General features: G+C 33.0%; 12 protein-coding genes across 12 annotated transcripts; 6 read left to right on the forward strand and 6 right to left on the reverse strand.

Moving 5' to 3' along the window:
- Nucleotides 1-411: 411 nt before the first annotated feature.
- gpbA (WD40 repeat domain-containing protein) lies at nt 412-1,874 on the forward strand (the record flags this gene model as incomplete). Its single annotated transcript, XM_020581132.1, has 5 exons — nt 412-511; nt 578-782; nt 897-1,307; nt 1,432-1,744; nt 1,863-1,874. 5 exons carry the CDS (start codon nt 412-414, stop codon nt 1,872-1,874), a joined length of 1,041 nt encoding a protein of 346 aa, XP_020428717.1.
- A 123-nt stretch (nt 1,875-1,997) lies between these two features.
- Nucleotides 1,998-4,746, reverse strand: phg1b (transmembrane 9 family protein; the record flags this gene model as incomplete). The annotated part of the gene is made up of 6 exons (XM_020581133.1): nt 1,998-2,046; nt 2,796-3,354; nt 3,420-3,680; nt 3,732-4,026; nt 4,108-4,328; nt 4,458-4,746. 6 exons carry the CDS (start codon nt 4,744-4,746, stop codon nt 1,998-2,000), a joined length of 1,674 nt encoding a protein of 557 aa, XP_020428718.1.
- A 773-nt stretch (nt 4,747-5,519) lies between these two features.
- Nucleotides 5,520-6,815, forward strand: PPL_10356 (superoxide dismutase; the record flags this gene model as incomplete). The annotated part of the gene is made up of 4 exons (XM_020581134.1): nt 5,520-5,730; nt 6,063-6,271; nt 6,340-6,522; nt 6,675-6,815. The coding sequence occupies 4 exons, from the start codon at nt 5,520-5,522 to the stop codon at nt 6,813-6,815; spliced, it is 744 nt and encodes a 247-aa protein (XP_020428719.1).
- Nucleotides 6,816-7,041: 226 nt separating this feature from the next.
- PPL_10357 (putative transport transmembrane protein) lies at nt 7,042-8,691 on the reverse strand (the record flags this gene model as incomplete). Its single annotated transcript, XM_020581135.1, has 1 exon — nt 7,042-8,691. One exon carries the CDS (start codon nt 8,689-8,691, stop codon nt 7,042-7,044), a length of 1,650 nt encoding a protein of 549 aa, XP_020428720.1.
- A 435-nt stretch (nt 8,692-9,126) lies between these two features.
- PPL_10358 (uncharacterized protein) lies at nt 9,127-9,898 on the forward strand (the record flags this gene model as incomplete). Its single annotated transcript, XM_020581136.1, has 3 exons — nt 9,127-9,153; nt 9,282-9,564; nt 9,648-9,898. 3 exons carry the CDS (start codon nt 9,127-9,129, stop codon nt 9,896-9,898), a joined length of 561 nt encoding a protein of 186 aa, XP_020428721.1.
- A 79-nt stretch (nt 9,899-9,977) lies between these two features.
- On the reverse strand, nt 9,978-10,833 carry PPL_10359 (ubiquitin-conjugating enzyme E2; the record flags this gene model as incomplete). Its single annotated transcript, XM_020581137.1, has 4 exons — nt 9,978-9,984; nt 10,023-10,099; nt 10,189-10,673; nt 10,788-10,833. The coding sequence occupies 4 exons, from the start codon at nt 10,831-10,833 to the stop codon at nt 9,978-9,980; spliced, it is 615 nt and encodes a 204-aa protein (XP_020428722.1).
- Nucleotides 10,834-11,488: 655 nt separating this feature from the next.
- Nucleotides 11,489-13,224, forward strand: sgtA (tetratricopeptide-like helical domain-containing protein; the record flags this gene model as incomplete). Its single annotated transcript, XM_020581138.1, has 6 exons — nt 11,489-11,861; nt 11,979-12,276; nt 12,355-12,481; nt 12,554-12,717; nt 12,786-12,851; nt 13,194-13,224. 6 exons carry the CDS (start codon nt 11,489-11,491, stop codon nt 13,222-13,224), a joined length of 1,059 nt encoding a protein of 352 aa, XP_020428723.1.
- A 66-nt stretch (nt 13,225-13,290) lies between these two features.
- Nucleotides 13,291-16,742, reverse strand: PPL_10361 (tetratricopeptide repeat protein; the record flags this gene model as incomplete). Its single annotated transcript, XM_020581139.1, has 2 exons — nt 13,291-13,578; nt 13,662-16,742. The coding sequence occupies 2 exons, from the start codon at nt 16,740-16,742 to the stop codon at nt 13,291-13,293; spliced, it is 3,369 nt and encodes a 1,122-aa protein (XP_020428724.1).
- Nucleotides 16,743-16,907: 165 nt separating this feature from the next.
- On the reverse strand, nt 16,908-19,741 carry PPL_10362 (uncharacterized protein; the record flags this gene model as incomplete). The annotated part of the gene is made up of 6 exons (XM_020581140.1): nt 16,908-16,981; nt 17,177-17,287; nt 18,493-18,694; nt 18,763-18,976; nt 19,056-19,203; nt 19,276-19,741. The coding sequence occupies 6 exons, from the start codon at nt 19,739-19,741 to the stop codon at nt 16,908-16,910; spliced, it is 1,215 nt and encodes a 404-aa protein (XP_020428725.1).
- An 887-nt stretch (nt 19,742-20,628) lies between these two features.
- PPL_10363 (uncharacterized protein) lies at nt 20,629-23,184 on the forward strand (the record flags this gene model as incomplete). Its single annotated transcript, XM_020581141.1, has 1 exon — nt 20,629-23,184. The coding sequence occupies one exon, from the start codon at nt 20,629-20,631 to the stop codon at nt 23,182-23,184; it is 2,556 nt and encodes an 851-aa protein (XP_020428726.1).
- A 294-nt stretch (nt 23,185-23,478) lies between these two features.
- On the forward strand, nt 23,479-24,065 carry PPL_10364 (GRIM-19 domain-containing protein; the record flags this gene model as incomplete). The annotated part of the gene is made up of 3 exons (XM_020581142.1): nt 23,479-23,657; nt 23,769-23,840; nt 23,936-24,065. The coding sequence occupies 3 exons, from the start codon at nt 23,479-23,481 to the stop codon at nt 24,063-24,065; spliced, it is 381 nt and encodes a 126-aa protein (XP_020428727.1).
- Nucleotides 24,066-24,443: 378 nt separating this feature from the next.
- PPL_10365 (Putative caffeine-induced death protein 1) lies at nt 24,444-27,222 on the reverse strand (the record flags this gene model as incomplete). The annotated part of the gene is made up of 4 exons (XM_020581143.1): nt 24,444-24,785; nt 25,008-25,264; nt 25,329-25,475; nt 25,557-27,222. The coding sequence occupies 4 exons, from the start codon at nt 27,220-27,222 to the stop codon at nt 24,444-24,446; spliced, it is 2,412 nt and encodes an 803-aa protein (XP_020428728.1).
- Between the last annotated feature and the right edge of the window lie 232 nt (nt 27,223-27,454).

The following is a 27,454-nucleotide window of genomic DNA, read 5'->3' on the forward strand; positions in this document are numbered from 1 at the left end:
TTTTTTTTGGACATTCATCAATTTTTTTTTGTATTTTAAAATTTTTTTTTTTTTGCTGTTGTTTTTTTATTATTATTTATAAATATACATATATTATTTTTTTTTAAAAAGAAAAGAATATTATAATAAAAATAATATAACAATCAAATCTACAGCAATTTCACTCATTTAAATAAATCATATAGTTTTAAATCATTGTCACATTATAATTACTCTTTGTACATAAATATAAATAAAATATATATAAATATAAAATATATAAACCAAGTTCACACACACTTTTCCAATCAATCAATAAATCAAACAAACAAACAAACAATTATTTATATTTTACATTGTAATTTTAATTAACAATCAAACCATATACTACTCTAAAGAAATCAATAGATCTTCAAATAAAACAGCAACAAAATGTCAGATATTTCAGAAAGAATTCAACAAGCACGTAGAGATGCAGAGGTTATGAAGGAACAAATTAGAACCAACAGAGAAGTTATGAATGATACATCTCGTAAGTATAATAATTTTTTAAATAAATAAATATTTATATTAATAAAATACAAATAATAAATTATAGTCAAGGTATTCACTCGTGATCTTCCAAATCTACCAAAGTTGGACAATAAGATCAAGATTAGAAGAACACTCAAGGGTCATCTTGCCAAGATTTACGCTATGCACTGGGCTGAAGATTCAACTCATTTAGTATCTGCCTCTCAAGATGGTAAATTGTTGGTTTGGGATGGTCTTACTACCAACAAAGTACACGCTATTCCATTGAGGTATGTATATACAGTTATTAATAACTTTAACTTTTTTATAATTGAAAAGTTGGTTGTATAACAGAAAAAAATATATAATTTAACTTTTTTTTTTTTTTTTTTTAATATTTTTAGATCATCATGGGTTATGACTTGTGCCTATTCACCGACTGCCAATTTTGTAGCATGTGGTGGTTTAGATAATATTTGTTCGATTTATAATCTCCGTAGTAGAGAAGTCCCAATCAGAGTGTGCCGTGAGCTTAACTCACACACTGGTTATTTGTCGTGCTGTAGATTCCTTAACGATAGACAAATTGTAACAAGTAGTGGTGATATGTCATGTATTTTGTGGGATATTGAGAATGGTACAAAGATTACCGAGTTTTCTGATCACAACGGTGACGTCATGAGCGTTTCCGTGTCACCAGACAAGAACTACTTCATTTCCGGTGCCTGTGATGCTACCGCTAAATTGTGGGATATCCGTGGTGGTAAATGTGTCCAAACCTTCACTGGTCACGATGCTGATATTAACGCCGTCCAGTAAGTAACAATTAATTAATTAATATTAATATTATTTATTTAAATTTAAACTAATATCCTTTTTCTATTTATTTTTTCTTCTTTTCTTATTTCTTTTTATTTTTTTTCTCTTCTCTATTAACAGATACTTCCCTAATGGACTTTCATTTGGTACTGGTTCTGATGATGCCTCCTGCAGATTGTTCGATATTCGTGCCGACCGTGAATTGATGCAATACACCCACGACAATATTTTATGTGGTATTACCTCTGTCGGTTTTTCAATTTCTGGTCGTTTCTTGTTTGCCGGTTACGACGACTTTTCATGCAATGTTTGGGATACCCTCAAGGGTGAGCGTATCGTATCTCTCACCGGTCACGGTAATCGTGTATCTTGCTTGGGTGTTTCTGTCGACGGTATGGCTCTTTGCACTGGTAGTTGGGACAGTCTTCTCAAGGTATGTATATTCATATTATCATATAATATAATTCCAAGTAGAACATTTTATTAATACAATCATTCTTTAATATTTCATCATCACCATCTCATCATATTCTTTATTTATATAATAATAGATCTGGGCTTAAAAAAAGACAGAAATAAAACAATCAAAAAAAAAAATAATAATCAAAACAACCAATAATACAATAGTCAAACAATAATCAGACAACTATAACAATAGCTCATTCTCAAAAACAGAATCATAAATTTCAAACCAACGTCGCCCCCATTGTTGTGGAAGGACTGTTTCTGACCACACTTTGTATATTAATATAATAGGACCTATTAACACTCTCTAAACATCCTCCCTCTTTTTCCCCAGACCCATCACACCTACCACAACAACAACAACCAACAACCAACTGACAACTCAAACTTGTCTTTACTTCATCACTCTTTCTATCAAACAAAGCAACATACAACAAATAAATTACAAAAAAATAAAAATAAAAAAATTAATAAATATAATAATAAATATCTAGATATATAAAAAAACATATGTTTTTTTATTTATTGTGATTAGTATTGAGTTTTTTTTTGGCAACAGTCAAAGTATGAGAAATAATATCTTTAAATAATAGATAAAAGATAGATTTTATAGTTTTGTTATATTAAATTTTGTGGAAAAGATGATTTCGAAAAAAGGACATGGTTGATCAATTTTAACTTTATAATATCGATTATTTTTGTTTGAATGTTTATTAAAAAAAATGATTATTCTTTGTGACAATATTAATCTGATTTCAAAGTCTGATAGATTTTCTTGACAAAAATTAAAGAACTGAAGAATCCTACTGTTCCAAGCATAATAAAGAAGAAATAGCAAACGATCAACATGTATGTGAAATAGAATGTACTTTGAAGGAATCCATACATGTGAGATCTGTAAATATAATAGAATATACTGTAAATATAAATGAAAATACCTGTTGCACTATTTAAATGTTGAATTGATAGAGAGTTAGTAAGTTAGCCATTTCGGTGATCGTCAAATGTTTAATATTTACCCTCCATTTATGAATGATGTCCACCACCAACGATGATCTTCCATCGACAGTTGGAAGTAGGTAAAAGCAACGGTGATACAAGATGTCACAATCACAAGGATTATAAAGACTAGACATAGGATACCGTAGAGTGTGTAGCTGTTGTGTCCCCAAACAGAGTTAAAAATGTAAAACAGTTCGATATAGATAGCACTGAATGGGAGGAAACCGGCCATCAACATTTGGAATGGCAGACGACGGAACCATGGGATAGGTGGGATTTCACGTGGGAAGTTCTTGGTACGGCATGGTACCTCCAATGGACCTGACCAACGTCTACCAGCAATTCCACCGATAACAGTCAGTGGGAAACCAACCAATGCCCAAATAGTGAGAACTTCAATGATTGTGAGAATTGGAATAGCAACAGTAGAGTGCCAGGTAACGGCAACAGTATTTGAGAGGAAAGCAACAATCAGAAGTGGAACTGTAAAGATAGTGGCTGCTAAAACAATATTCCAAGCCCACTTATTGCCACCCATATTTCTGTACATTTTAGCTGATTGATATCCAGAGATAACTTTATGTGTAGAGAAAATAATATTAATATCACTGTCACAATAATCATCAATTCGTTATACATACTTGAGGTTAGTGCGTACAAGACAACACCGGCAGTGTACATATTTCCACCATTATTTGGATAGAATGTGCCAAACAAAGCAAGAATTAGAATACCAGATACAATTGTAATGAATTGCCAACCAATACCATAGAGAGCAGAGAACAAATTCTTGTATGGTGGGAATCTAAATACATCACCATGAATCAATTTCCATCCATAATCCTCTTGATCTATAAATATTGCATCGATGATGATATCATTCAAAGTGGTTAGAGACAACTCTAGAGTGTGTTAATTTAAATAGTTTATAAATATAAAATACTTACAATCACCATCTTCTTCATCGTCAGCCTTTGAGTATCTCGAGTAATCGTTCTTTAAGATTCTCATAATGATGATAGAAAGGAAACCAGTGAGAAGTACAACCAAGAAGAAAGAGTTCATAATTGAAAGCCAATGAATTTCCAATTCCTTTGGGAAGAAGTCCTCGTAAAGTTCCATTCTCTTGGAGAATGGATAGTCGATTTGCTTCCACTTTGCGCTGTAGGTAAGAGTCACTGTCATTTCCTCTTCATCTGCCAACTCTACTCCACTCAATTCCTCTGTATCTATTTCGATTCTAATAATCTATAGATTATAATAGTCGGTTAGCACATCATGGGTATACACGTACGTACATAGAAGATGTTTAATAATACTACTACTTACTTGGTCATTGTTGAATTCGATCTTGAATGGTAGATGAGTGAACAATACATAACGGGTGGTCTGTGTAACCTTATCTTCTTGAGAAGCACCGATATATGTGAATATTGGCAAATCATCGTAGATCATCTCTGCATAATACATCTCAGAGATTGCATCCTTAAACTTTTGAATGTCTTTTTTTGTTAATTTCATTGTACATAGTCTTTCATCATCTTTTTGGACTGTTTTATTATTATTATTATTATTAAGTATAGTTGTTAATTGAATTAATTCAATAGATGATTATATGAATGTAAGGTTAGATTGATTTTGTATGATGTTGTTGATTCATTAAATTTAAATATTCTTACCTCTAAATGGTAAATCATAATCTGAAAGAACAGCAGAATCACCTTGTAAGATCTCACCCAACTTTGACTTTTTGTGAGTCAAATGCTCAGGTCGGCAAAAAGGCAATGAGAAATACTCATAGGTCTCAGATGGATTTGAGAATGGACCGATATTATTGACATAGAATGGAATCTTGTCACCATGTGAGTATTTATGATGATCGCCTGCACTGCATACCAATATAGATCCGAAAAATAATACTACAATCGACAATACCATTGTGGTACTATCTATTCTATACATCTTCATTCTCTTATCTATCTAATCTTATCTTATCTTATCTTGATTATTTTTTTTAAAAAAAGTTAAAAATAAAATAAAATTGATAATAAATATTTAGTTATATAACCTTTAAATATATATAACTATTTATAAATATTGTATTAATGCTTGCTATCGATTCTTTTCTCTTCAATGATTAATAGTATTTTTAAAAAAAAATAAAAAAAATAATTAAAAATAACAATTATTAATTTTCAATTATTGAAAGTACCAACCACCAGCAAGTCAACTCATTTTTTTTGCTTTTGAATTTTTGTTGTTTGTTTTAACCACGTGTTTGTTTTATTATTTATGTTTAATTAAATGAGTCAAACCAAAGAAGTAATAATCAAAAAGAAAGAATCTTAATGATCTTCTTAATCTTTGTTTGATATCAAAGATTAATTTTATTATTTTTTTATTTTTATTTTTATTTATCTTTGGAATCATAGCCTAGCTAGCTCTATTCATATCACTATCACTCATTCATTGTGTTGATAATATTTTAGTATAAGAAGTTTTAAAGGTTTTTGTACTTGAACAGCCATTTTAAAGAAGTAACGAGATTTTCATTGTTGCTTTGGAAAAAAAAAAAAATTGGTGAATTCAAAAAATTTTGTAAAAAAATAAAATAAATATTAATGATTCGATTCGTGTGTTTTGTTTTTGATCATTGAACAATATCATTTTGATTCTGCTTTCTTATTTTTTTATATTAGATTTTAAATTAAATTAGCATCAGAACAACAACAACAACAAACATGTTAAGTAGATTCACAACTGTGAGAGGAGTAACTCAATTGTGCTTGAGCAGCGGTCTCAGTGCATCCATGTTTGTACGTAACTACTACAAGTTACCAGAGATCCAATACAGAAAGAAAGGTCTCGCTCCATTCATCTCTGATAAAGCTTTGAACGCACACATCCAATTACATCAAGAGGATATCGATAAAGCAAACAATTTAATTGACAGTATGTTGAAACACTATACGAGAGATTCGATCAAAATCAAAATCAGTCAATCAGCTTAGCCAATTCAGAATTGATCAAAATCATCAAATGACAACATATTCAGTAATATATAGCAATAGGAGTAGCAATAGACAATAGATGAAATAGAAATAACATTGGATATAGAAAAAACATTTAGAGAATAACAATCGATAGGATGATATAGAAATAACAACGGATAGAAATAGCTAAGTTAAATTGGATCACAATAAGAATTGGCTGATTGGTTGACTGTTTTTTTAGGTTTAAGAATAGATTTATATTAATAATAATAATAACAATAATGTAAATAGGTACTCCATATAACGATCTCCCAATTTCACAAGCATTGAAATCAACAGCCACCGACAGTGAAGATGCAGCATTCTTCAAATCAACATCATCACATTACAATCACTCATTCTTTTGGCGTAGCATTACCGATGATGTCACCAAGCCATCAGCATTGATGCTCAAGGCTATCAGAATGGATTTCGGTTCAATTGAAGATTTTAAGATTAAGGTAAATCAATGATTAACCAACCAATCAATCGACCAAGCCTAACATTTTTTTTTTTTTTTTCCAATTAGTTCTCACAAAACGCATCATCATTGAACACAGGATTTACATGGTTGGTTTTCCGTGATAAATCACTCGAAATTATCAATACTTTTGAAAACGGATCACCATTGGAATTGGAGAATGCCTACCCATTGTTATGTCTCGATGTCCACGAACACGCTTACTTTTTGGATTACCAAAATAATAAATATGTTTGTATCATTAAAAAGAAAATAACTAACAGCAAAATAAAAACATTAAAACTAACCTTTTTTCAATAACAATTAAAATAATAAAATCATAATAATAATAATAATAATAATAATAATAATAATAATAATAATAATAATAATAATAATAATAGACAACATATCAGAAATACATTGCCAACTTTTGGAATTTCGTAAATTGGGATTTTGTTGAAGAGAAGTTTATGAATGCTTTAGTAAATGACAGAGAATACAAGATGAGACTCGAAGAGGGTTCCGAACAAAACAAAAATTAAAGTAGAAAAAACTCATCAAAACAATCTTTTATAATAATAGTATCCAATAACACCAAAAATAAATCTAAATATAGTAATAATCAACATCGATAATTTAATTGAATAATAAATCTAATATAATATAATAATAGAAAACATTATCAGAGTCGAAGTAGTAGTGGTAGTAATTAAAAGTATAATAGAAATACAATGTTTTATTTATTTATTTTTAAAAGGTTTAACAAAGTTATAATTCATCATTTAATGGTTTGTATCTTTGATCGATAATTCCCATCGATGTATGAGATTCCTCTTGTGAGGGTGGCTCTTGGATTTTCTTTAGCGCGTAGAAAGAGAACGCAAAGGTAAGGAAAATAATAACAGAGTCAATAAGGAAATGCATTCCTGGGAAGTAGAATGGCGCCGAACTCGAGATAAAGTAGGCAAACAAATTCTCTGAGGAAAGTGCTCCAATGAATGATGATAAACTAGAGAGAACGGTCACTCCTGTCAGGATCGATGCTTGCATATCGCTTGGAGTCGCCTTAGAGATAATCGATTGCAGAATACTGACCAACATTAGACTGAATGAACCAAGACATATGCATACCGAGAACATGTATTGGTCGAATGAAAATGCATACAATACATGCATCACCGATGATACTAGCAATGCAACACAAACGATGCCTCTGTCCGTTATGAATCGGAGTAGTCCACTGCAAACAACACTCCAAATTATAACACAAGCACCGACTGCACAAGTTAGATAACTCACTTGAGTTGCACTCCAATCGTAGCGGACTTTGCTGTACATGTAGAGAGTGGTGCTAGAGTCCTGCAGGGAAAAGCTAAACATGAAATAGAGAATGGCATATGCTCCGATATACCAACTAGTTTTGAAAAGATTATAAATAGATTTGAAAGGATTGGATGAATGCTTCTTAGACTTGTATTGGGCGATTCTCCTTTCCTTGGAAATGGGCTTGCCTTCACAGAAATTGAATGATTCTTTCAAGCAGAAGAGAATGAGTCCACAAATCGTATAGAACATCAATGAAAAATATGGAATTGAAATTGCTTTCCAATTTAAAAGTCCAATGGTCATAAGTGGCGTAAGTAGCGTTGATACTCCGATGGTCATACCAATGAGCGCACTGATTCGGGATCTCTCATCTTTACAAGTGATATCGGCAATGAACGCGAAAAGAACAGGGTCACTTGCGGAGGAAAATCCAGTGATGAAATGTGTTACAAACATTGGCCACATCCAGTAATTCTGAAAGCAGAGAATTTGGAAAATAATATCGAGGAATGCACAGCCCAAACAGAAAAATAGCACTTTCTTTCTTCCAATGCGATCACTGATAAGACCGATTAGAGGACCGGATATAAATGAGCTTACAAAGGGAAGAGCATCCCCAATCGATTTCAAACGACTTGCTTTGCTGGCCATTTCATCTTTGGTATAATATGGGTAGTGATGTTCGACGTAATGCTGGTAAATCAGTGGCTCGAACGATGACAGCAGTAGACCTGGAATGATCATAAATATAACGGCAACTAATATTCCAGCTTTCTCTTTGAAAAGTGGGTCATCTCTCGAGATACCAATCCATTTTTCAAAGAAACCTTGGTTGGAAACTATTTGATATTTATCAATTTCATCATTCAAATGTAAACTGATTTGGTCGTCATCCATATTTTCTTTTATTGAATGAATTATAATATTTCCATTATTATTATTAATACTATTATTACTTTCTCTAATATTTAAATTTGTATTTTGGTATTGGTTAATATTACTTTCATCAAGATTTATATTATCTTGATTAATATTTATTCCATCGCTTGAAAATTTAATATTATTTTCATTAAAAAAATTATTATCTGTCATTTAAAATTTATATAATATATATCTATAAAATTAAAATATAAATATACAATTTATATTAAAACTCAATGTTCAATTGTTTCATATGAAATAAAACCTATTTATATTCTTTACAAATAATAGAAATGTGACTTTTCAGAAATATCATTTTTGAGGACTCTTAGTTTTTAAAGACAAAATTGTTGAGTTTAAACAACACCAAAAAAAATTTATAACCTTTTATTTCAAGAAATTTATAACCCATTAACATCGGTTTTTAAACAAAATATAAATAATTAAAGTGTAAAATAGTAATTTTTTTTTTAAGTATCACCAAGATAATGTCTTAAATTATCTTCACATGATTTGAATTTAAAAAGTTTAAATAAATTTCTTGTTTAAAAAATTCATTATGATTGATTCTAAATTTCGGTCTTTAAAGAACAAACCATTAAATAAATGAATGATTTACATGATCATATCTTGGTAATTCATTTACACCAAACCGAAATAAATATATAAGCCATGCCAAAATTAACAAAAAATAAATTATTTCAAAAAAAACGAACGAATCATTTTTTTTTTTTTTATATATTAAACTTAATTAATTAAAGAAGACTACTAATATAATGAATACTGATAACACAACCACCACACCAACTGCAGTTGATGCAGCAACAGCCACTCAAGTCGATGTGGCAGGAGCTACAGATAAACCAAAGTTGACAAAGAATCAAAAGAAGAGATTAAAAGAGAAGGAAAAGAAACAACAGGCAAAGACTGAAGTAGCTGCAGACGATCAACTCGATGAGGAAACTAAATATCAAAGACAATTGGAATGGGCTATCGCTCAATTGGATCTAGGTACACAAAGAAGAGATGCCACTAAAGAACAGAGTAAGTACAACTCATCCATCATTGATCTTTCTAAAAAGAGAATCATGTTAACATGATTGTTATTGTTTGTTTTATACATATAGTTGAAGAAGCACAATCGGTTATTCGTAAATTAAAATCAAAGAAGAATACAGATGTACAAAAAGCACACTTGATGCATGTAGTTTTTGGTGGTAAGCTTGAAAAGAAGATGAAGGAAATGCCAATTCCAGAGAGTTATTACGAAGAGAAAGCCAAACAAGAGGAAGAAAAGTTAAAGTTGGAACAAGAGAAGCAACAAGCATTAGAATCAAATACAACAACAACAACAACCGATGATACCAATAAAAATTAATATCACATATATTTATAAGTTTTTTTAAAAAAGAAAATCAAACGATTATTTATTTAGTCGATTATTAGTTATTAATTGATTAATAACTTTTATATATTTAAAATTGATTATTATTATTTTTTACATTTCTAATTCTAAAGACTTCCGTACGATCTGTTTTATTTTATCTCTATATGCATCTCTATCTTGTCTCCAAAGTTTCTATAGATTAAAAGTCAAATGAAATTATTATAGTTTTAATAAAAGTTAGTATAGTCCTACTCTTTTAGAATAAATAGTGAAATACATACTGCAGCTTCTATATTAGCGGGACTATCTACATTTGGTTCTGAAAACATTGAAACTACAGACAATAAAATCTTTTCTACTGATTGAACGGGTGACCATCTCTCTGCACTAGTTTCATAGTGATTCGGATCTTCACCAGGTGCATGTAATATACTTATACATACTTCACCATTTGGATATACTATATAATTGTAAAGTTTGTTTAATGATTGTAAGTAAACAGTGTTATCAGCAGCAGCAGCAGCAGTGAATTCTATAGATGAATAGAAAACGTTGTTGTTATTACCATTGGGATGAAACATTTCGGTGGTGAACTTCATTTTAGGTGGGCTAATAGGGTAGGTTTGTGGAAAAGTGAGTGTTGCTGTAAATACACCATGTTCGTAATCTGTACCACTAGGACCCATGATATATGCATCCCATATAAATAGATTCTCTTCATCTTGAGGACCCGCTGTTATGCCCTCTGGTGGATCCTGGGTGAGTTCTATTAACAGTTATAATAATAATAATAATGATAATCAATCAATCGATCATCCTATTAGATATGATTCATCAAATTAACTCTCTGTCGACCTATAGCAGTTTTATTAATATCTACCTTTATATTCTTGCATCAATCTCTTGTAAGCAGAAGACATTGTCATTTGATTTATATCTATATATTATATAAGTTTGTTTCTTTTATGTTAAGTTTGTTTGTTTGTTTATGTTTATTAAAAGAAATGTAATAAAAATCTCAACATCAATAATTAATTTATCTATCTTTGTTTAAAAAAAATATAACTATTACTAAAACTAAATGAAATGTCATCAAAAATTGAAACTAAATTAATTAGTTTGGCGGACCAATTGAATTAAAGGGGGTTTAAAATTAAACAATTATAGTTAATTTTATATTTGTTTGTTTGAATAATGATAATATAATTAATTTAATTAATATCTAATATCAATTCATTATGATATTGGGATTGATCAAAAATCCAATGTAATAGCTTTGCATTGTCAAACCTAAAAGGTTGGCCAATTTAAATAGCAGAAATCTCATCGAAATTTGTGTTAAAAGAACAAAAAATGTGTGTTTTTTTTAAAAAATTAAAAATAATAATTTTTGTTTTTAACAACACTGTGACTGTTCCAACAAACAAACATTTGTTGTTAATTTATTTATTATTATCTTCTTTGATTTTATTTTTTTAATAGTAGTGTATTGTATCATTCTTTTAAAATAGTTTGTCAAAGCAGTTCGTTCATTTCATTTTCTTTAAGTTCTCAAAAACAAACAAAAAACAAACAAATAAAATGGAGCAAAAGAAATTGGTTGCTAGTATTTTGAATTTCTTACAGAGTTCATTACCATCGATGTCACAGGACGATGCAGAGTCATTGCAAGTCTCGATCGATTGTATCCGTGGTGCCTTCTCTGTAAATGAGTCGGATGCCTCATTACAAACCACCGCTACACTCGAAGAGATCTTCAATAATCATCTCCAACAACAAACACCACAATCCAACACATCGACAACCTCTACAACTACAGCCACACCAACATCGCCGGCTTCAGTAGATGCTCTCATAAACAAAACAATCGGTGAAGTCCCAGAGGAACTAAGAGAAATGTTTGCTAGTTATTTCAATATTTTAAAGACCAAAGGTGCTTTCGTTGATCCATCGAGTAAGTTTATAGTAATAATAATAATAATAATAACTATTTATTTTAAGTAGTCCAACCAGCCAACCAATCTAACATCATAATCTCTTAATTTTAATAATCAACTCAACTTTCATGTAGAGGCTGAAACTGTTGTCATGAGTGCTAAACTCAAGTTTTTCGAAATAAAGTCAGTAGAGATCAAGGCTGCTGCTGAGAAATTAAAGGTTGAGGGAAATTCTAAACTCAGTGGTCACGATTACAATGGTGCTGTCGAATGCTATACTAAGGCTATTCAATACGATCCAACCAATGCCATCTACTTTGCCAATCGTTCATCGGCATTTAGCAATCTCAAACAATATGAAAAAGCCGTTGAGGATGCCAACACTGCTATCGAAAGAAATCCATCCTACGGTAAAGCCTATTTCAGACTTGGGTAAGATATCTTTATCTTTTTTGATATTCAAAAGTTTTGAATAATAACTTGACAACTCTTTTTTATATTATTTTTCAGATCTGCAAATATGTCACTTGGTAAAATTCAAGAAGCAGTCGATGCCTACAAGAAAGCAATTGAATTGGAACCAAATAATGAAGTTTACAAATCATCTTTGGCTAATGCCGAATCTAAAGTAAATAGTGTATGTATTGTTTTGTGCTTTTAAGATGAATCTAAAGAATAAAATGGATACTAATTTTATGTATTTGTATAGCCAACTTCTGGTGGTGGAATGCCAAATATTCCAGGTATGCCAGATCTGGGTGGATTGGATTTAGGATCACTTTTGAACAACCCAATGTTAAGAAATATGGCACAAAACTTTATGCAAGATCCACAAATGAGACAAATGATGGAGAACCAAAATTTCCAAGATATGTAAGTTGTTTTTTTTTATTTTATTTCATTGAAGCAACTCCGTTAACTTATCAAAATAATTATTTTAGTGCGAGAAATGTTTTAAATAATCCAGATCAAATGGCAAATATGTTTGGTGGTTTGATGGGAAAGAAGTAAATTGAACAAATTCAAAAACATTAAAAGAAAAGGAAAAAAAAAAAAAAACCTTAAAAGTAACATATTCAACTCAAGAGATTTGATTTTCGAGATTTATGAATTTTATTAGGTTATCATCAAAAAGGTACTCCCCTTTTGATTATTTGATATTGTTGGATTAATTATTATTGTTGTATGTCTTTATACAGGAGGTGAGACAACTTAAAGTTATTGTTCTATAATCATATCAATTGAATGTTATGACGAAATAGAATATAAGTTGTTGGAGTGATTTGATATTGTTGTTGTTGTTGTTGTTATTGTTGTTGTAGTTGATCGGGCTATTTAAATGTATATAGTGTAATTATTGATGGTGTTGAAGAATTTTAAAATATACTCTTTTGAAAAAAAAATATATACATAATAATATTTGAAATATTGTTGTCTTTTGCCAATCTAAGGCTTAACTTGATCAGAACCAAACATACATTTTCTTCTTTCTTCGTTTGTCATCTTGTTGAAATCGTTTCTAAAGACTCGGTTCAACGATAGTACGCCATTGGCTCCAACCCAACAGCTACCATATTTGGGGTCTTTGGTTTGTTCGTACTCATCACGATTCTTTGGTGACATTTCGATTAATAGTTTCTTGGCATTTCTCAATACCTGTCTTGGGCTATCCAAAACAGAAACTGTGCAATGCAGCCACATAAATCCATAATTTGGATCGGCATTTATACACAACTAAGTTGTTGAAAAATTAAAATAAAATAAAAATTAGTATATTAAATATAAATTTATATTAGCATCAGATGTTTGTTAGTTACCTGTTCAAGCTTTGAGATATCACAGTTGAATCCCTTTTCCATGATCTCTAGTCTAAGTAATTCGATAAAAGAGTCACCAAATTGGGGAGTGAATTGAATAGCAAACTCTAAGAACTTTCTGGCCTCAGCCAAATTGTTGTTGTTCAGTGCAATTCTGGCACCTTCGCACCAGACCTCACCGGACTTTGGTACAAACTGGAGTGCTTTACGGAATACTTTGAGCTGTGAACTAATTCCCTTGAGTTGATTCAATTGAATTAGCGCAGCCCAAAGACGACCGGCACCACTGTGGATCTTGAGAGATTCTTTGGCCTCCTGAATGGCTGCTTCGTAGTTGTTGGCACGCATCTCTAACAGTACACTCTCCAAGAAGACCTTCCAGTCTAGTCTGGCTTCCTCGTGGGCCATCTTTAGGATACGACGGGACTTGTTAATGTTACCGGCATACTCTTCGAGACGCGAATACTCGAGCAGTACCAAAGACTTTAGCTTGGCGGGAACCTCTTGAAGTGCTCTAAACACCAACTTTCTGGCAATGTTGATGTTGTCGGCATTTAGTTCGGTTCGGCTACCACCTAGCCATACTTTCCACAACAGATTCTCTGGACACAGCTCGACACTCTTAACGTAGGCGGCACGACTCAAACTGAGATTTCTTGAGCGCTCCTCGATTTGAGCGGCCTCAAAGTAGATCTTCCAGGTGACTTCTCTGGAAACGGCCTGACGAGCACGCTCCACAGTATTTCTTGTGGACTGAAGGAATCCGTGAGATGTCTTCTCGTAGAGGCGTAGAGCACTGAACCAGAGTGGACCATACTTTGGATCCTCCATGAGTCCCTTCTCTACGATAGCAATGGCGCGTTCATACTCTTCGCAACGCTCCTCTAGCTTGTAGGCCTCCTGATAGATTGGACCGTACCATGGTACATGCTTCATGAGGTACTTGAAGATCTTTCGGGCAATTTCAATGTTGCCTGCACGCGCCTCGAGCAAACCACCTTCCATAACGGCACGCCATGTCTTGAATATCGATTGATCACGTAGTTGAGAGAGAAGGGCACGGGCACCTTCGAGATTATCCATCTTCTCTTCGTGACGGATGCCTTTGATCAAGAGATTCTCGTTGAACGGGCAGTATTTGAGGCCGAGCTGGAGGATCTGCTGGCACTTTTCCAGGCGACCGTAGTCCTCCTCCATCTTGGCGTATTCAAGCCAACCTTGACTTATATAGGGCTGTGTCTTGGTGACAATACGATAGAACTTTCTGGCCAACTTTAGATTACTTTGACGATTGGCCAAATCAGCAAGCTCCAGATAGACACGCCAGTGAACTTTTTCGGAAAGAGTGGCAAGTGAGTGCGAAGCAAATGCCATTGCTACCTCAAGACCCTCTTTTTCTTTCAATTTAAATTGCTTAATGAAATGTTTATATTGTTGACGAGAAACTGGACTCTCAACCATTTCACCTCGCTTATTATCGGTTGGTTTGTTAGTGTGATGACTGTTTACCATTTCAACCTCGGCATCGGAATGATCGTTTGTCGGTGAATATGCACCACCATCATATGATTCATTTTGATGATATTGTTGTTGTTGATGATGTTGTTGAGTATGTTGATGTTGATGGTGGTGATTTTGTTGATGATTTTGTTGATGATGTTGTTGTTGTTGCTGTTGTTGTAGATATTTTTGCATTTGTAGTAGTTGGTTTTGGTTTTGTTGTTGGTGTTGATTTTGATTTTGATTTTGTTGTTGATGATGATGTTGTTGTTGTTGTTGTTGTTGTTGTTGTGAATATATCGGTTGTTGTTGATATTGGTGTGATTGATGGTATTGATTTGAGTGTGATTGTTGCTGTTGGTGTTGTTGGTAAATAGGCATGGGATTGGACGATTTACTATTACTGTTGCTACTAACAAAATTTGAGGATTTTGTTGTTGGTTGGAATGGAGCAACCAAAGGATTGAAGGGTCTATGGTTTTTCAAATCGGATGACTGTTGTACTACTGAGTTTTGACTCGATGGTTTGGTAGACACCGATATCTGTTGTAGCAGATCTTGGGTAATTGGATTTCCTCCAAAGTTTTGTAGCAGTGGAGATTGGTAGAATTGTTGTTGTTGTTGTTGCTGTTGTTGTTGTGGCTTTTGTTGAAAACCATAGCTACTATTATTCCACTGATCTCCCATCGATTTGAATGTATTATCTTTCTTTGGTTGCTGTTGTTGTTGATATAAATATTGGCCCGTAAACTCTGGTGAGGATGGGACCTGTGCAACGTTTGAAGACAGTGAAGAGAACTGTGATTGGAAATAATCGTTGGTGTCATAAGACTTGAATATATTCGATTGTTGATTATTATTAAACTGTGGTTCCCACTGACTTGAGGACTTCATCAATGAAGATATAGGTTGTTGTTGTTGTTGTTGTTGTGCATTAAAATGGTTCAGCATTGGATGTTGTTGATATCCATCAAATGGTGGAGTTTGATGCTGTTGCTGTTGTGAATAGGAAAATGCATTCTTAAACTGCTGCTGCTGTTGTTGTTGTTGTTGTTGCGGTTGTTGTGTTGGTGTTTGAATTGGATGATGTGGTACAAAATGATCGAGTTTACTACTGAATGAATTCGAATTGTTTCTGGGTTGTTGTTGTTGCTGCTGTTGTTGGAGTAGATAATAGAGACTCATAGAGAATGGCATACTGTCATCGCTGTCACTCAGAATCTCCAGTGATTTTTGCAGCTGTTGTGTTTGCTCTTCGAGCAGGCGATCCTCATCGTAGTTGTCATCGGAGAGATCACGATAGTGTTGTTGATGATGGTGATGATGATGATGGTGCGAAGATGTCGGACTTGATATCTTCAAGCCTGAACTACCACCACTAGATGTAGTGTTATTACTATTGTTGAGATTGACAGCATGTCCATAGATGTGATTGTTTTGTGGTGGTTGTTGCTGCTGTTGTTGTTGCGGTTGTTGCTGCTGTTGTTGTTGTTGTTGTTGTTGTGATTGCTGCTGCTGAGATGAAGACGATGACAGACTCATCTTCTGCATGGAGAATCCCAACTCTGTTGCGTCTTTCATGGATATCAGAGTTGGAGACGGCGTAGTACGCAGGAGTTGTTGTTGTAGATGTTGTTGTAGCTGTTGCTGTTGCTGTTGTTGGTGTAGCAGATGTATTTGTTGTTGCTGATGATGATGGTTTCGAGTGAACGAATGATCATAAAATGGAGGAATCATATTACTATTCTATTCATATATTGTTATATTGTTTGAATTACTATATAAATATTTAGATAAACAACAACTTCCTTCTTGGTAATCTATAGAAATAAATAATTAAATTAAATATTAATAAATATTATTTTAATTTTATAATAGTCATGACTACATTTAATTATTTTTATTTATTATTATATTATATTTCCACTAATCTCAAAATTATTCTATTCACCCTTTTTTCTTGAATCTCAAAATTACCTTTTTTATATTATTGTTTATTTATAATTTCAACAAACTGGTTGTTGTTGTTGCATATGATTTAAATGTGTAAATTGAAAAACAAAAAAAATCCAATAATTCCAATTCAATTAAATCCAATGCCAATGACAAAAATCTATCTTTTTGCTCTTATAATTAAAATAATAATCTAATAGCACTGTTGTTACTGTACTGTTGTTGACTGTTGTAAATATAAAATGTACTATAAATAATTTAAATTCAACTCTACTTTTTGCTGCTCTTGTTGTTATTGTTATTGTTGTTGTTGATTTTTTATTATTATTTGCTTGATATATATGTATATTATTGATTATATATAATTTATTTTTATTTTATTTTATTTTTATAATGTGAATATATATATATAGGTATATATGTACAAAAAATAAATAAATAAATAAATATAATTAAAATTTACCCAATAAAAAAATTGTGATGTAAAAATAAATAAAAAAAAAATAGTATGTGTTGGTTTTTTTTTTTATGATAGTGTAATATTAAATTATCACACTCTGTTGCTTGCTGGCTGGATATAATTAATATTACTATTCCTAGGATTAATTTACTATATTTGATTTATTTTTACTCCTATTTTGATAGTTATTGTGTTACTGTTGTTATTATTGTTGTATCACTACCTATTATTTCTTTTTTATCTGTTTCCAAAATGGGTGGATTGTTTTTTAAAATTTTTTTGAAAATAAAAAAAAAAAAAAAAATGGCGTTGAAAATTTTTTTTTTAAAAATGGACGTTGCAAAAAAATATTGTTGTTAAAAATTTAGTGGCGGTTTAAATTTAACACATTTAATTTAATTTATTTTTAATTTTTTTTTATTTTCAAATTTGAAATTAAGAACTTCCAACAACTAAATTTGTCTTGAAATAAAAAAAAAATTTTTAAGTTGTTGGAAGTTCTTAATTTCAAAATTTAAAAATAAAAAAAAAATTAATTAATTAATTTTAAAAAAAAAGATAATATCTTCATTTTTGTTAGTAATATTGAATCAATACCAATATATATAGACATTATTTTACATATAATTCTAATGTGAACCTTAAAAAAACAAATAAAAAATAAAATTATTTTATCTAAAAATATGTTTTCCAAAATTGCACAATTAACAATCTATTAGTTTAGTTGATTTTTTGGAAAATCAAAAAAAAAAATTAAAAAAAATTGAAACAAATTAATTTAAATTAAATATATATTTTTTTGTTTATTTTTATTATAATATTTTTTAATTTTTAATTTTTATTTATGAACATTTATGACAATAATAGATCAGTCGGAAATGATAGATGTTGAAAGATTCAAAAAGTATTTCATTAGACTTAATTGTGATACACATGAGATTGGTTTCATTTGAGAGTCGACCACCCAGAGAATTGGTGCTTCGTGTTCAACCATCTTTCTAATGGTCGATCTTAGTGTTGAAGATGGATTGATCAATTGATTCTCATCGATATCCTCTCTTAATTTTATGAATGATGAAATAGGTTCATAACATCTATTGAATGTATAAATTGATAATTTCTAAAAATATATATGTATTATTATTAATATAGAGTTTTATACTGAGATTTTCTTTAGTAATTACTTACTCTTAAATCACTTGCACTGAAACTTCCTACTAATAAACCAGTTTCTGGATGAACAACGGCCAACTCTGTAACTTGATCGCTATTCAACTTGTTGATGGCATCGATAACCTTTTCAGAGGATTTAATTGTACAAACTGATTTAGACATCAAATTCAATGATGCAATTGAATAGTTTGATTTCGATCCTAATGCCTCTATATTTTCATAAATAAATCTAAAATAGAGGAGATAGAAATCACGTGAGTTAATTATTATTGTTTATATTGCATTCCAACATCCAACCCAAAACATACTTGATAACATTCAATCTTGATACTATATCTACTACAATAGTATCATTCGACATAATTGCAACTTGTGGTACTTTTTGTGTCATAATATGAATGAGTAATTGAATAGGTGAATTAACATATAATGGAAGGAATGGTTCTCTATTATATTCTAAAGTGTATATATATGGTTAGTATTTACTTCAATAATATAGTACTATAATGATGTTCATTGAATACAAACTTAATACTTCAGCAACAGAGGTGTTTGGTGCAACTTCGGTTGGGTTGTGTGCACCGAGGTACGAACATACATCAATGATCGAAAGCATACCGATGTATCGCTTGTTCTGTAGATCTACAATCGGTAGTGATGATACGTTCGATTCATTCATACGCATCAGTGCGTAGTCGAGTGTTGCAGTGCTGTCGATCGTGATGACATGATGTGTGTCCTGTCCAAGTATATACTCGATCAGCGTGTTCTGTAGGAGATCGATTAGGTTGCCAGCAACATTTTGATTCTCGAGCAACGATGAGTTGGAGAGTGTTCGCAATCTCCGATTGGCTTGAGGACCAGCGTTGTTTCTCTCTTGTTGTAGTGTCTCACGGTACTGTGCATCTTCCTCATCGGTCTTTTTCATCACCCAATACACAATGGCACCTGCAGCCCCACCAATTAAAACTTTTAATAAATTATTTGAATTCATTACCAACAACTGTTAATTGCTAACTATTATTATATTAATATTAAGAATAGTAATAACTATTATAAACGAAAATAAATATCTTGAAATTTTTTTGCAGGTTCTAGACATCAAAATTTTGACAGATCGATTTTTTTTTTTTCCACATTTTTTTGAATTCAATTTAAATAATATTGTATGAAATGAACTTTTAAGAAAAGATCTGTATATAATATTCCTATAGGATAAATAGGATTCAAAACATTTACGAAAAGTCAAATATCTAAAATCAAGTTAGAACCACAAAAAACATAAAATCACTTAAATTAAAAAAAACACAATATTTATAAATATAAATATATTTATAGATATTGATTAATAATTTTGAGAGTGAAAAAATACTCAACAACTTTCTATCTCATATCTAAAGTACAATTGGGAATGATTGAATAGAATTTTATTTTTTTTGTCTTGAGTTTTTTTTTTTATGAAGTACGAAAAAAATGTTTGGTGATCAAAAATTTTCGTGAAAACGAAGCAGATCATTGATTATAACACAATCATACATTATTATATTTTAACTTTTAATCTAATTTCACTATATATATTTATATCTCAAATTCAGATTTGATTCTTTTCTTTTTTTTAATCTTAGTTCATACATTCAGGTAAAGATCGATCACTATCAAAAAAAAAAAAAACAAAACAAAACAAAACAATTTTTGTTAGTTTAGTTAAAGGAATCAATATTAATATCATATCATATCAAATAAAAACATATAGATTTTAAATAACAAAAGAATAAAAGATATATTATATTCAGATTAAAAAACAAAACAGATCAGAAGACAGTAGTAAAAAAAGAATAGATTTTAGTTTGTTTTTCTTTTTATAGTGATATTATATAAATAATGTTTTGGTGTGCCAGAAATTTAGTACGTTCTGGTGCTGCTTCAAAGCAGTTGGTACAACAACAATGTAGCAGTCTTTTTGCTACTGGTTCCATTAGAAGTTATACTAGTAATACTAATGATAATAAAGATGGTGATCAAAGTGGAGACAACAACAATAATGATCAATCAAAAGATACAAAGAAACCACAACAACCACAACAAGCAGGTGGTTCAACTGTAGATATCAAGAAATTGTTGGCACAATTCGATCAGAAATTCCAAATGGGATTGAATACAAATAAATCGACAGCAGCAGCATCATCAGACAATGCTGTTTCATCTGATAGTAACACCGGTGACAATCAACAATTACAACAGCAACAACAACATCATCAACAACAACAACATCAGACAAACTTTAATTTGGATGAGGTAGATGATGATGCCGCAGAAGAAGAGGAAGATCCAGATATTACAGAGGGTCGTTTGCTCTTGGATCGTGTCGTGGAGGAGGAGTATGAAGTTACACCATACCTTTTCGACGCAAAGATGATCAAGGAGTACAATCGCTATCAGGAGAAGGCTGTTCCCGCCGACTATATCGACCGCCAAGAAGACATTGAGCTCATTGAGATGCTCGCCGAGAACGAGCCAATCGACAAGGAAATCTTGCAACAACTTCGTGAGGAAGCAGAGGAGAAAATGGTGGGAGCATCGTACGAGGATGTCGAAGACAATTCGCTGGACTACGATTCGCCAGAGGCGTTGGCCGAAGCCAGAAAGCAACAGCTGCAGCAGATGGCCGATGAAGACGATATGATGGACAACCAAGATAACTATTTGGAGGCGGACGACGACGGTGAAGAAGGCGAACAGGACGAACCAACCGATAATACCGATCTCTTTGATTGGATGGACAGCGTCAAGTTTGACGAGAGAAACAAGGAGCACACCAAGGAGCTACAACAGCGCATGGGAGAGGAGCGTCTCGCAGAGTTGGCCGATCTCAGAGAGTATATGAAGCAGGTCGGTCACAACTACTCGGACTACACCGTGCGTGACATGCTCGAGATCATGGAGTTGGACGAGGAGGATCTGGTGGAGTTGGTGGAGGACGACTTGGCGCGTTATGACGTCGAGCAGCTTGACCTCGACGACAACGTCACACTCGACCAGATTCCAAAGTACGAGTTGGATGAAGATGGAGAGGAAATCGAAGGAAAGATTAGTGAAGCCTATATTAAATACGCACGTGACTACTATGAGATTGGTGCCGACACTCCGTTGGACGCCGCCGAAGCCAAGGCGATTGCCGACGGTGAGAACGAGCGAGCCGATGCCACCAACCAAACTCAACCGGGCGAAGCAAACACTTTGTACGACGAGGAGAACGTTGGAGAGAACTTCTTCTTGGGTGAAGATACTCCCTACGACGAGAAGGACGTCGCCGAGATTTCAGAGGCCTTGAACAAAGAGCCAATCTTTGAGTATGAAATCGACAATGCACAGGAACAACTGATGGATCAAGGTTTGCTCGACGATATGCAAACCGAGTTCAAGAGTGAATTGGAATTCGAGAATCATGTCTACGATTTGGTTGCCAAGAAGCTTGGCATCAGTGAGTTGCCAAAGGGTGTCACCTTGGAGTCGATGGGCAAGATGAACAAAGAGCAATTCGCATCGCTCTTGAGACAAATCAATTTCGAGCAATTTGTTAATCTCTCGGCTGAAGAGTCCGATCGTGTCCTCAACAAGGTCATGGATGAAGTATATAACGATTTGAAGGTAGAGTACGAAAAGAAGAATCTCTCGCAACCGAAACAGTCGTCACCAAAGAGCCGTGCTGATGAGATCGATGAGGACGACGATGAAGTGTTGTTGGTAGAGGACGAAGACGAGGAGACACTCGACACCACCGCCAACTTTGAGATCGATGAGAAAGAGAGAGAAACCAATATATTCAACTCTCGTGGTTTGGTCGAACTCAACGACCTCGCCGAGGAAATCGTCATGGCAGACGAAGTCAACGGTAACTCGTGGAAGGACGACCTCCAAGTCTTGGGATTGGAAGCTGATATGTATTTGAGACGCAACCAAAAGAAGATGAAGGTTCTTGCCAAGCGTAGAGAGAGAGCCGCCAAGTACCGTGAGGCAACACTCGCCAAGAACCGTGAGAATCCCGCACCACCAAAGCCATACCAACGTCAGGCGCTGCCTGAGGGTGACAACGTATACACCACCCCGATGGCACCAAACACATTTATCCGTATCAAGGAGTTGACCGAAGACGAGGGTGCCGAGCACAAGCAACTCTACGGTAAGATCTTTGCCGAGTCCAATCGTACTTTGTCGGCCAACGGTTACTACACTCATCAAACAACCAAACAATCAATGACCCAACTCCGTCAGATCTTGGCAAGCTACAAACCACACCTTAAATCACGTCGTCAACAACTGGAAGACTCTACAATCACAAAGGACCCACGTTTCGAAAAGAACAAGTCAATCATTGTCGAACCATGGCAACTTCCAAGACACAACCCAGAGTACTATAGTTATGATGATAGAAAATAAATTGATCATTCAAAACCAAAAATAAAACCAAAACCAAAACTTTAAATATAATATAATATAATAAAATAAATTCAATTTAAACAAACAACAATCTTCATATCTTTATTAGACAGATCTATCAATTGATTAAACAATGAGAATATAATCACTTTACTAAACAGCAACAACTTCTCGTTGTCTTGCAAAAAAAAAAATGAAATTGATTTTTTTTCAATTTTTTTTTTTTTTTTTTGATTGAAAGTCGATCAGCAACAACATTATTTGTTATTATCACTATTTATATTTATTTAAACAATGACAATCAATTATAAGCAAAAATGGGTACAAGATTTACCACCACCAGGAGGTTTTCCAGCATTAGAGTATGGTAGACAAACACCAAAGATGATCTCTGGTTATAAATTGTTTGGTGCCACCTTTTTGATCATGGGTGTTGGTACTTACATTTATCTTCGTGGAAGAATTCAAGATTTGTATGTTATTATTATTATTATCAAACTCTCAAAACTTTGAATATATATAAGCAATTAAAGAAATATCAATATTGACAACAAACATGTATTTTATTACTTTACTTATTACAGACAAGATGATGATGTAGAGAGAGTACGTTTATCAAAGATTTTACCAATTGTACAAGCTGAAAACGATATTATGTAGGTTGATGAATTTCTTAAGACTTTATTGTATAACAAATATGAAATATTAATAATTCGATCGATCCAATATTTGCAACTATAAATATATACAGGTTTTTAGGTGCAGCACACAAGAATGTATATCTCACTCGTTGGATGCCACCCATTGTCAACAACAATGGATTATACAGATTTATCCCAAGAGAATATGGTGCTCAAAAGGAAACAACTCACCATCATTAAATAATAATAATAATAATAATCAATCAATCAATAACAATAACAGGAATAATATTAGACTAGTACTTTTATTTAATATAATCATTAATAATAAAACAAATCAAATCACAGTGTAGCATTCGAATAAACCAATAATAGTTCAATAGATTAAAATAAATCTATTGTAAATTAATCAAATCAACATCTTGTCAATATATCAGAGATCTTGACAATGACAAGTAAAATATAATGGTATTTATCTTGTGAAATCAATTTATAATAGCAATTAGGTTATTTTATGTTATGTTTTGAGTTAACTCTACATAATGTATAAAGTTTTTATTATATAATATTGCAATGACATGGTGTTTTGGTTAGTGTTGTTTTGGATGTTGGTCAATTCTATGATTTCGTTTTTTGAGGTGTGTTGTTGTTGTTGTTGTTGTTGTTGTTGTTTGATGTTGATGAAGACTCTTCAGGTATATATTCTCTACAAACTATATGAAGATTTCCTGTTCTCGAAAGAATTTTATATGCTCTATTAAACTCTTGTATGATGGTTGAAAGTTGACTTCGTTTGACGACTCTGGCAAGATTGTGAGTGATTTCGAATGGATCCTCGATGGAGAAGCAGTAGTGACTCTTCTTTTGGATCGACTCCCATTGTTTGCTGCTCTTCTCGAGATGTGTTCCCGTGCGGATGCTAATGACTTCGGTGGCGTAGTTGAAGACCCGCGAGTACGTCTGGAAGAATGCAAACACCAGCTCGCCGAGTGTCTCTTTGTTGCTCGCACCGAATCCCTTGAGCTTGGCGAGATCGTTGTAGTATTTACAGTTGTAGCCGTCGACGATGACGTCTTCCATCAGCTCACCGTAGAGCTTGCCGTTGATCTCGACGGCGCCGTTCGCCAGTTGCTGCATACACGGTAACACAGGTGGATTCCTACTCTGGAGGAAACTAATCACCAGATTGATATAGGCATAGCTACTGAGTGTGCCGGTGAATGGTTCATTGATCTTTCTTCGTTTGGCCCAACGCTTTACCACATAGACGAGCGGACGCATTCTCTCATCGATAGCAGAGTAGTCTGAAACCAATTTGGTATTGTATATCGCCAGTTTATTGTTGATACATATATCGCATGCTAGATTTTGAATTGGATCTCTAAACTTTACGATCGGTACTCTTGCACTTGGAATTGCCAACACCTTTGTTAAGTTATCTATTGAAAACAATAAAAATAAATAAGTATTCAACAATTGTTGTTGTTTTTGTTGATTACTTACTTTGTTTCAACATTGTAGCAAGCTTGCTAATGATTGTATCGGAGTCACCCTCAGAGCTATCTACAAGCATACATATATCAATATCACCACCTTTCAGTGACATTCCATTTGCTGATGAACCAAATAAATGTAATTTAACTTGTGACTCTAAAATTGAATAAATAATGAATCAATATAAGGAGTAAGCATTATGAAAGTATGAAAAATATTAAAGAGTGTTTGACTTACTTGTAAATGTCTTTGATACCATGTTTTGTAATTTAGTTAATAAAGTACGACCTCTATTCTCTTCACATTTCGATTTCTCATAGATGTCATAGGCATGTTCGGTTAGTTCTTTTAGGTGATCAGCAGAAGGTGGAGGCATAAGTGGTCTAGTCTTTGTGTATTTCTCTAGTTTCTTCTTTTGTTTCTCGTTGACCTCGTCCTCTTCACCCTCTGCTTCGGCAGCGGCAACCTCTTCGGCTTGTGCTTCCGATTCAAGCTTTGCAAGTGGATCTATCATTACCTTCATGGGCGAACCAAACTGACTGGCCATCTCACTGATTTGCAACTCATTCAATTCATTGATCGGTAGTCTACCACCGGTGGTAACGCCAACCGCAGCACTAGCATTGTTCATATGATCCAATAGCATATGATTTCTATTGTTATCCACTGCTAGTAGACTGCTAATCGGTGATTGATTCGATGGTGTTAGGAAGTAATCTGCTGTTGTCATTGTCGGAGCTGGTATATTGAGAGGTGAGTTTGAGTGTGGTAGTTGTTGCTGTTGTAAATGTTGCATACCACCACTACCACCGCCTATATTGTGTGGTGAAGATGCCATATGATTAAAGGGCATTGGTTGCATACCGAATGGTGGGAATTGTCCTGGATGGTTGAACAGTGGTGGGAATTGTCCAGGATGATGCGCCATCATAGGTGGGAACGATGGCATTCCGAAATTCGACATGTTTGGCATCATACGCGGTGGCATACCAGACATATTCATATGTGGAGGATATGGTTGATGTTGTTGCTGTTGTTGCCATATATTATTATTATTATTATTAATTGGTTGTTGTTGTTGTTGTTGTTGTTGAAGGAATCCAACACCACCAACACCACCAGTACCAGTGGTATTTATATTAGATGGTTTCTGGAAGAAATCCATTATATTAGGTGTGGTACCACTATTGTTATGGTTATTATTATTATTAATCATGTTCATATTGTTAATATTATTATTATTATTCATGATAGGTGGTGATGTTGGTATATGTGGCTGTTGTGGTTGGGAGGTAGGTGACATCAGAGGTGGTGGCAAGAACATAGGGAATTGGAATAGCGATGATGTAGGTTGTTGAAGCTGTCTACTCAATTGCTGTTGCTGTAAGCCTATCAATTCGAACTCCAACTGCTGCTGTGGACTTAACATTCCTTGATATACATTTCCATTACCAATACTACTACTGTTATCATTTAGCTGTTGTTGTTGTTGCTGCTGCTGCTGCTGCTGTTGCTGTTGTAATTGTTCTATTTTATTATTTTCATGTATACCATTTTCAATTCCAGTCGAAGAAGTTTGATCGGATACTACAACCTTACCATTATTATCATTATTAATATTATTAATGCTGTTGTTGTTGTTGTTGTTGTTTGAATGGTTATCAGCTGATTTCTTCTTTGCTTGATATTGTTGTTTCTTATTATTATTATTGTTGTTATTCGTATTACTGTGATTATTATTTTGTTTATTGTTATTCTTATTGTTGTTGTTATTATTATTATTATTATTATTGTTGTTGTTGTTGTGATGTTTATTGTTATTATTATGATGATGTTGTTTTCTATTGTTATCAGAGTTCACTTTGTTGACACCACCATTGGTTGGGTTTGGTGGCTGTGACATATTTATTTTTTATATGTTTTTTTTTTGTTTAAAAAGAGAGATGATGTGTTCTCTCTCTCTCTCTTCCTTTCTAATCTATTATGTTATTAAAATTTCAAACAAGCACTGATATCACATGTAGAGTCTTACTTATGAGTTGTTGGGAACCTAGATGATTGTTTTCTTTTATTAATTTAATAACTTTTTTTTTAGTATTGTCAAAAAAAACAAAAACACTTTTTTCTTAAAAGAA

Source organism: Heterostelium album, assembly GCF_000004825.1.
Source record: "Heterostelium album PN500 unplaced genomic scaffold PPL_scaffold12, whole genome shotgun sequence".
Classification (NCBI taxonomy): domain Eukaryota; phylum Evosea; class Eumycetozoa; order Acytosteliales; family Acytosteliaceae; genus Heterostelium; species Heterostelium album.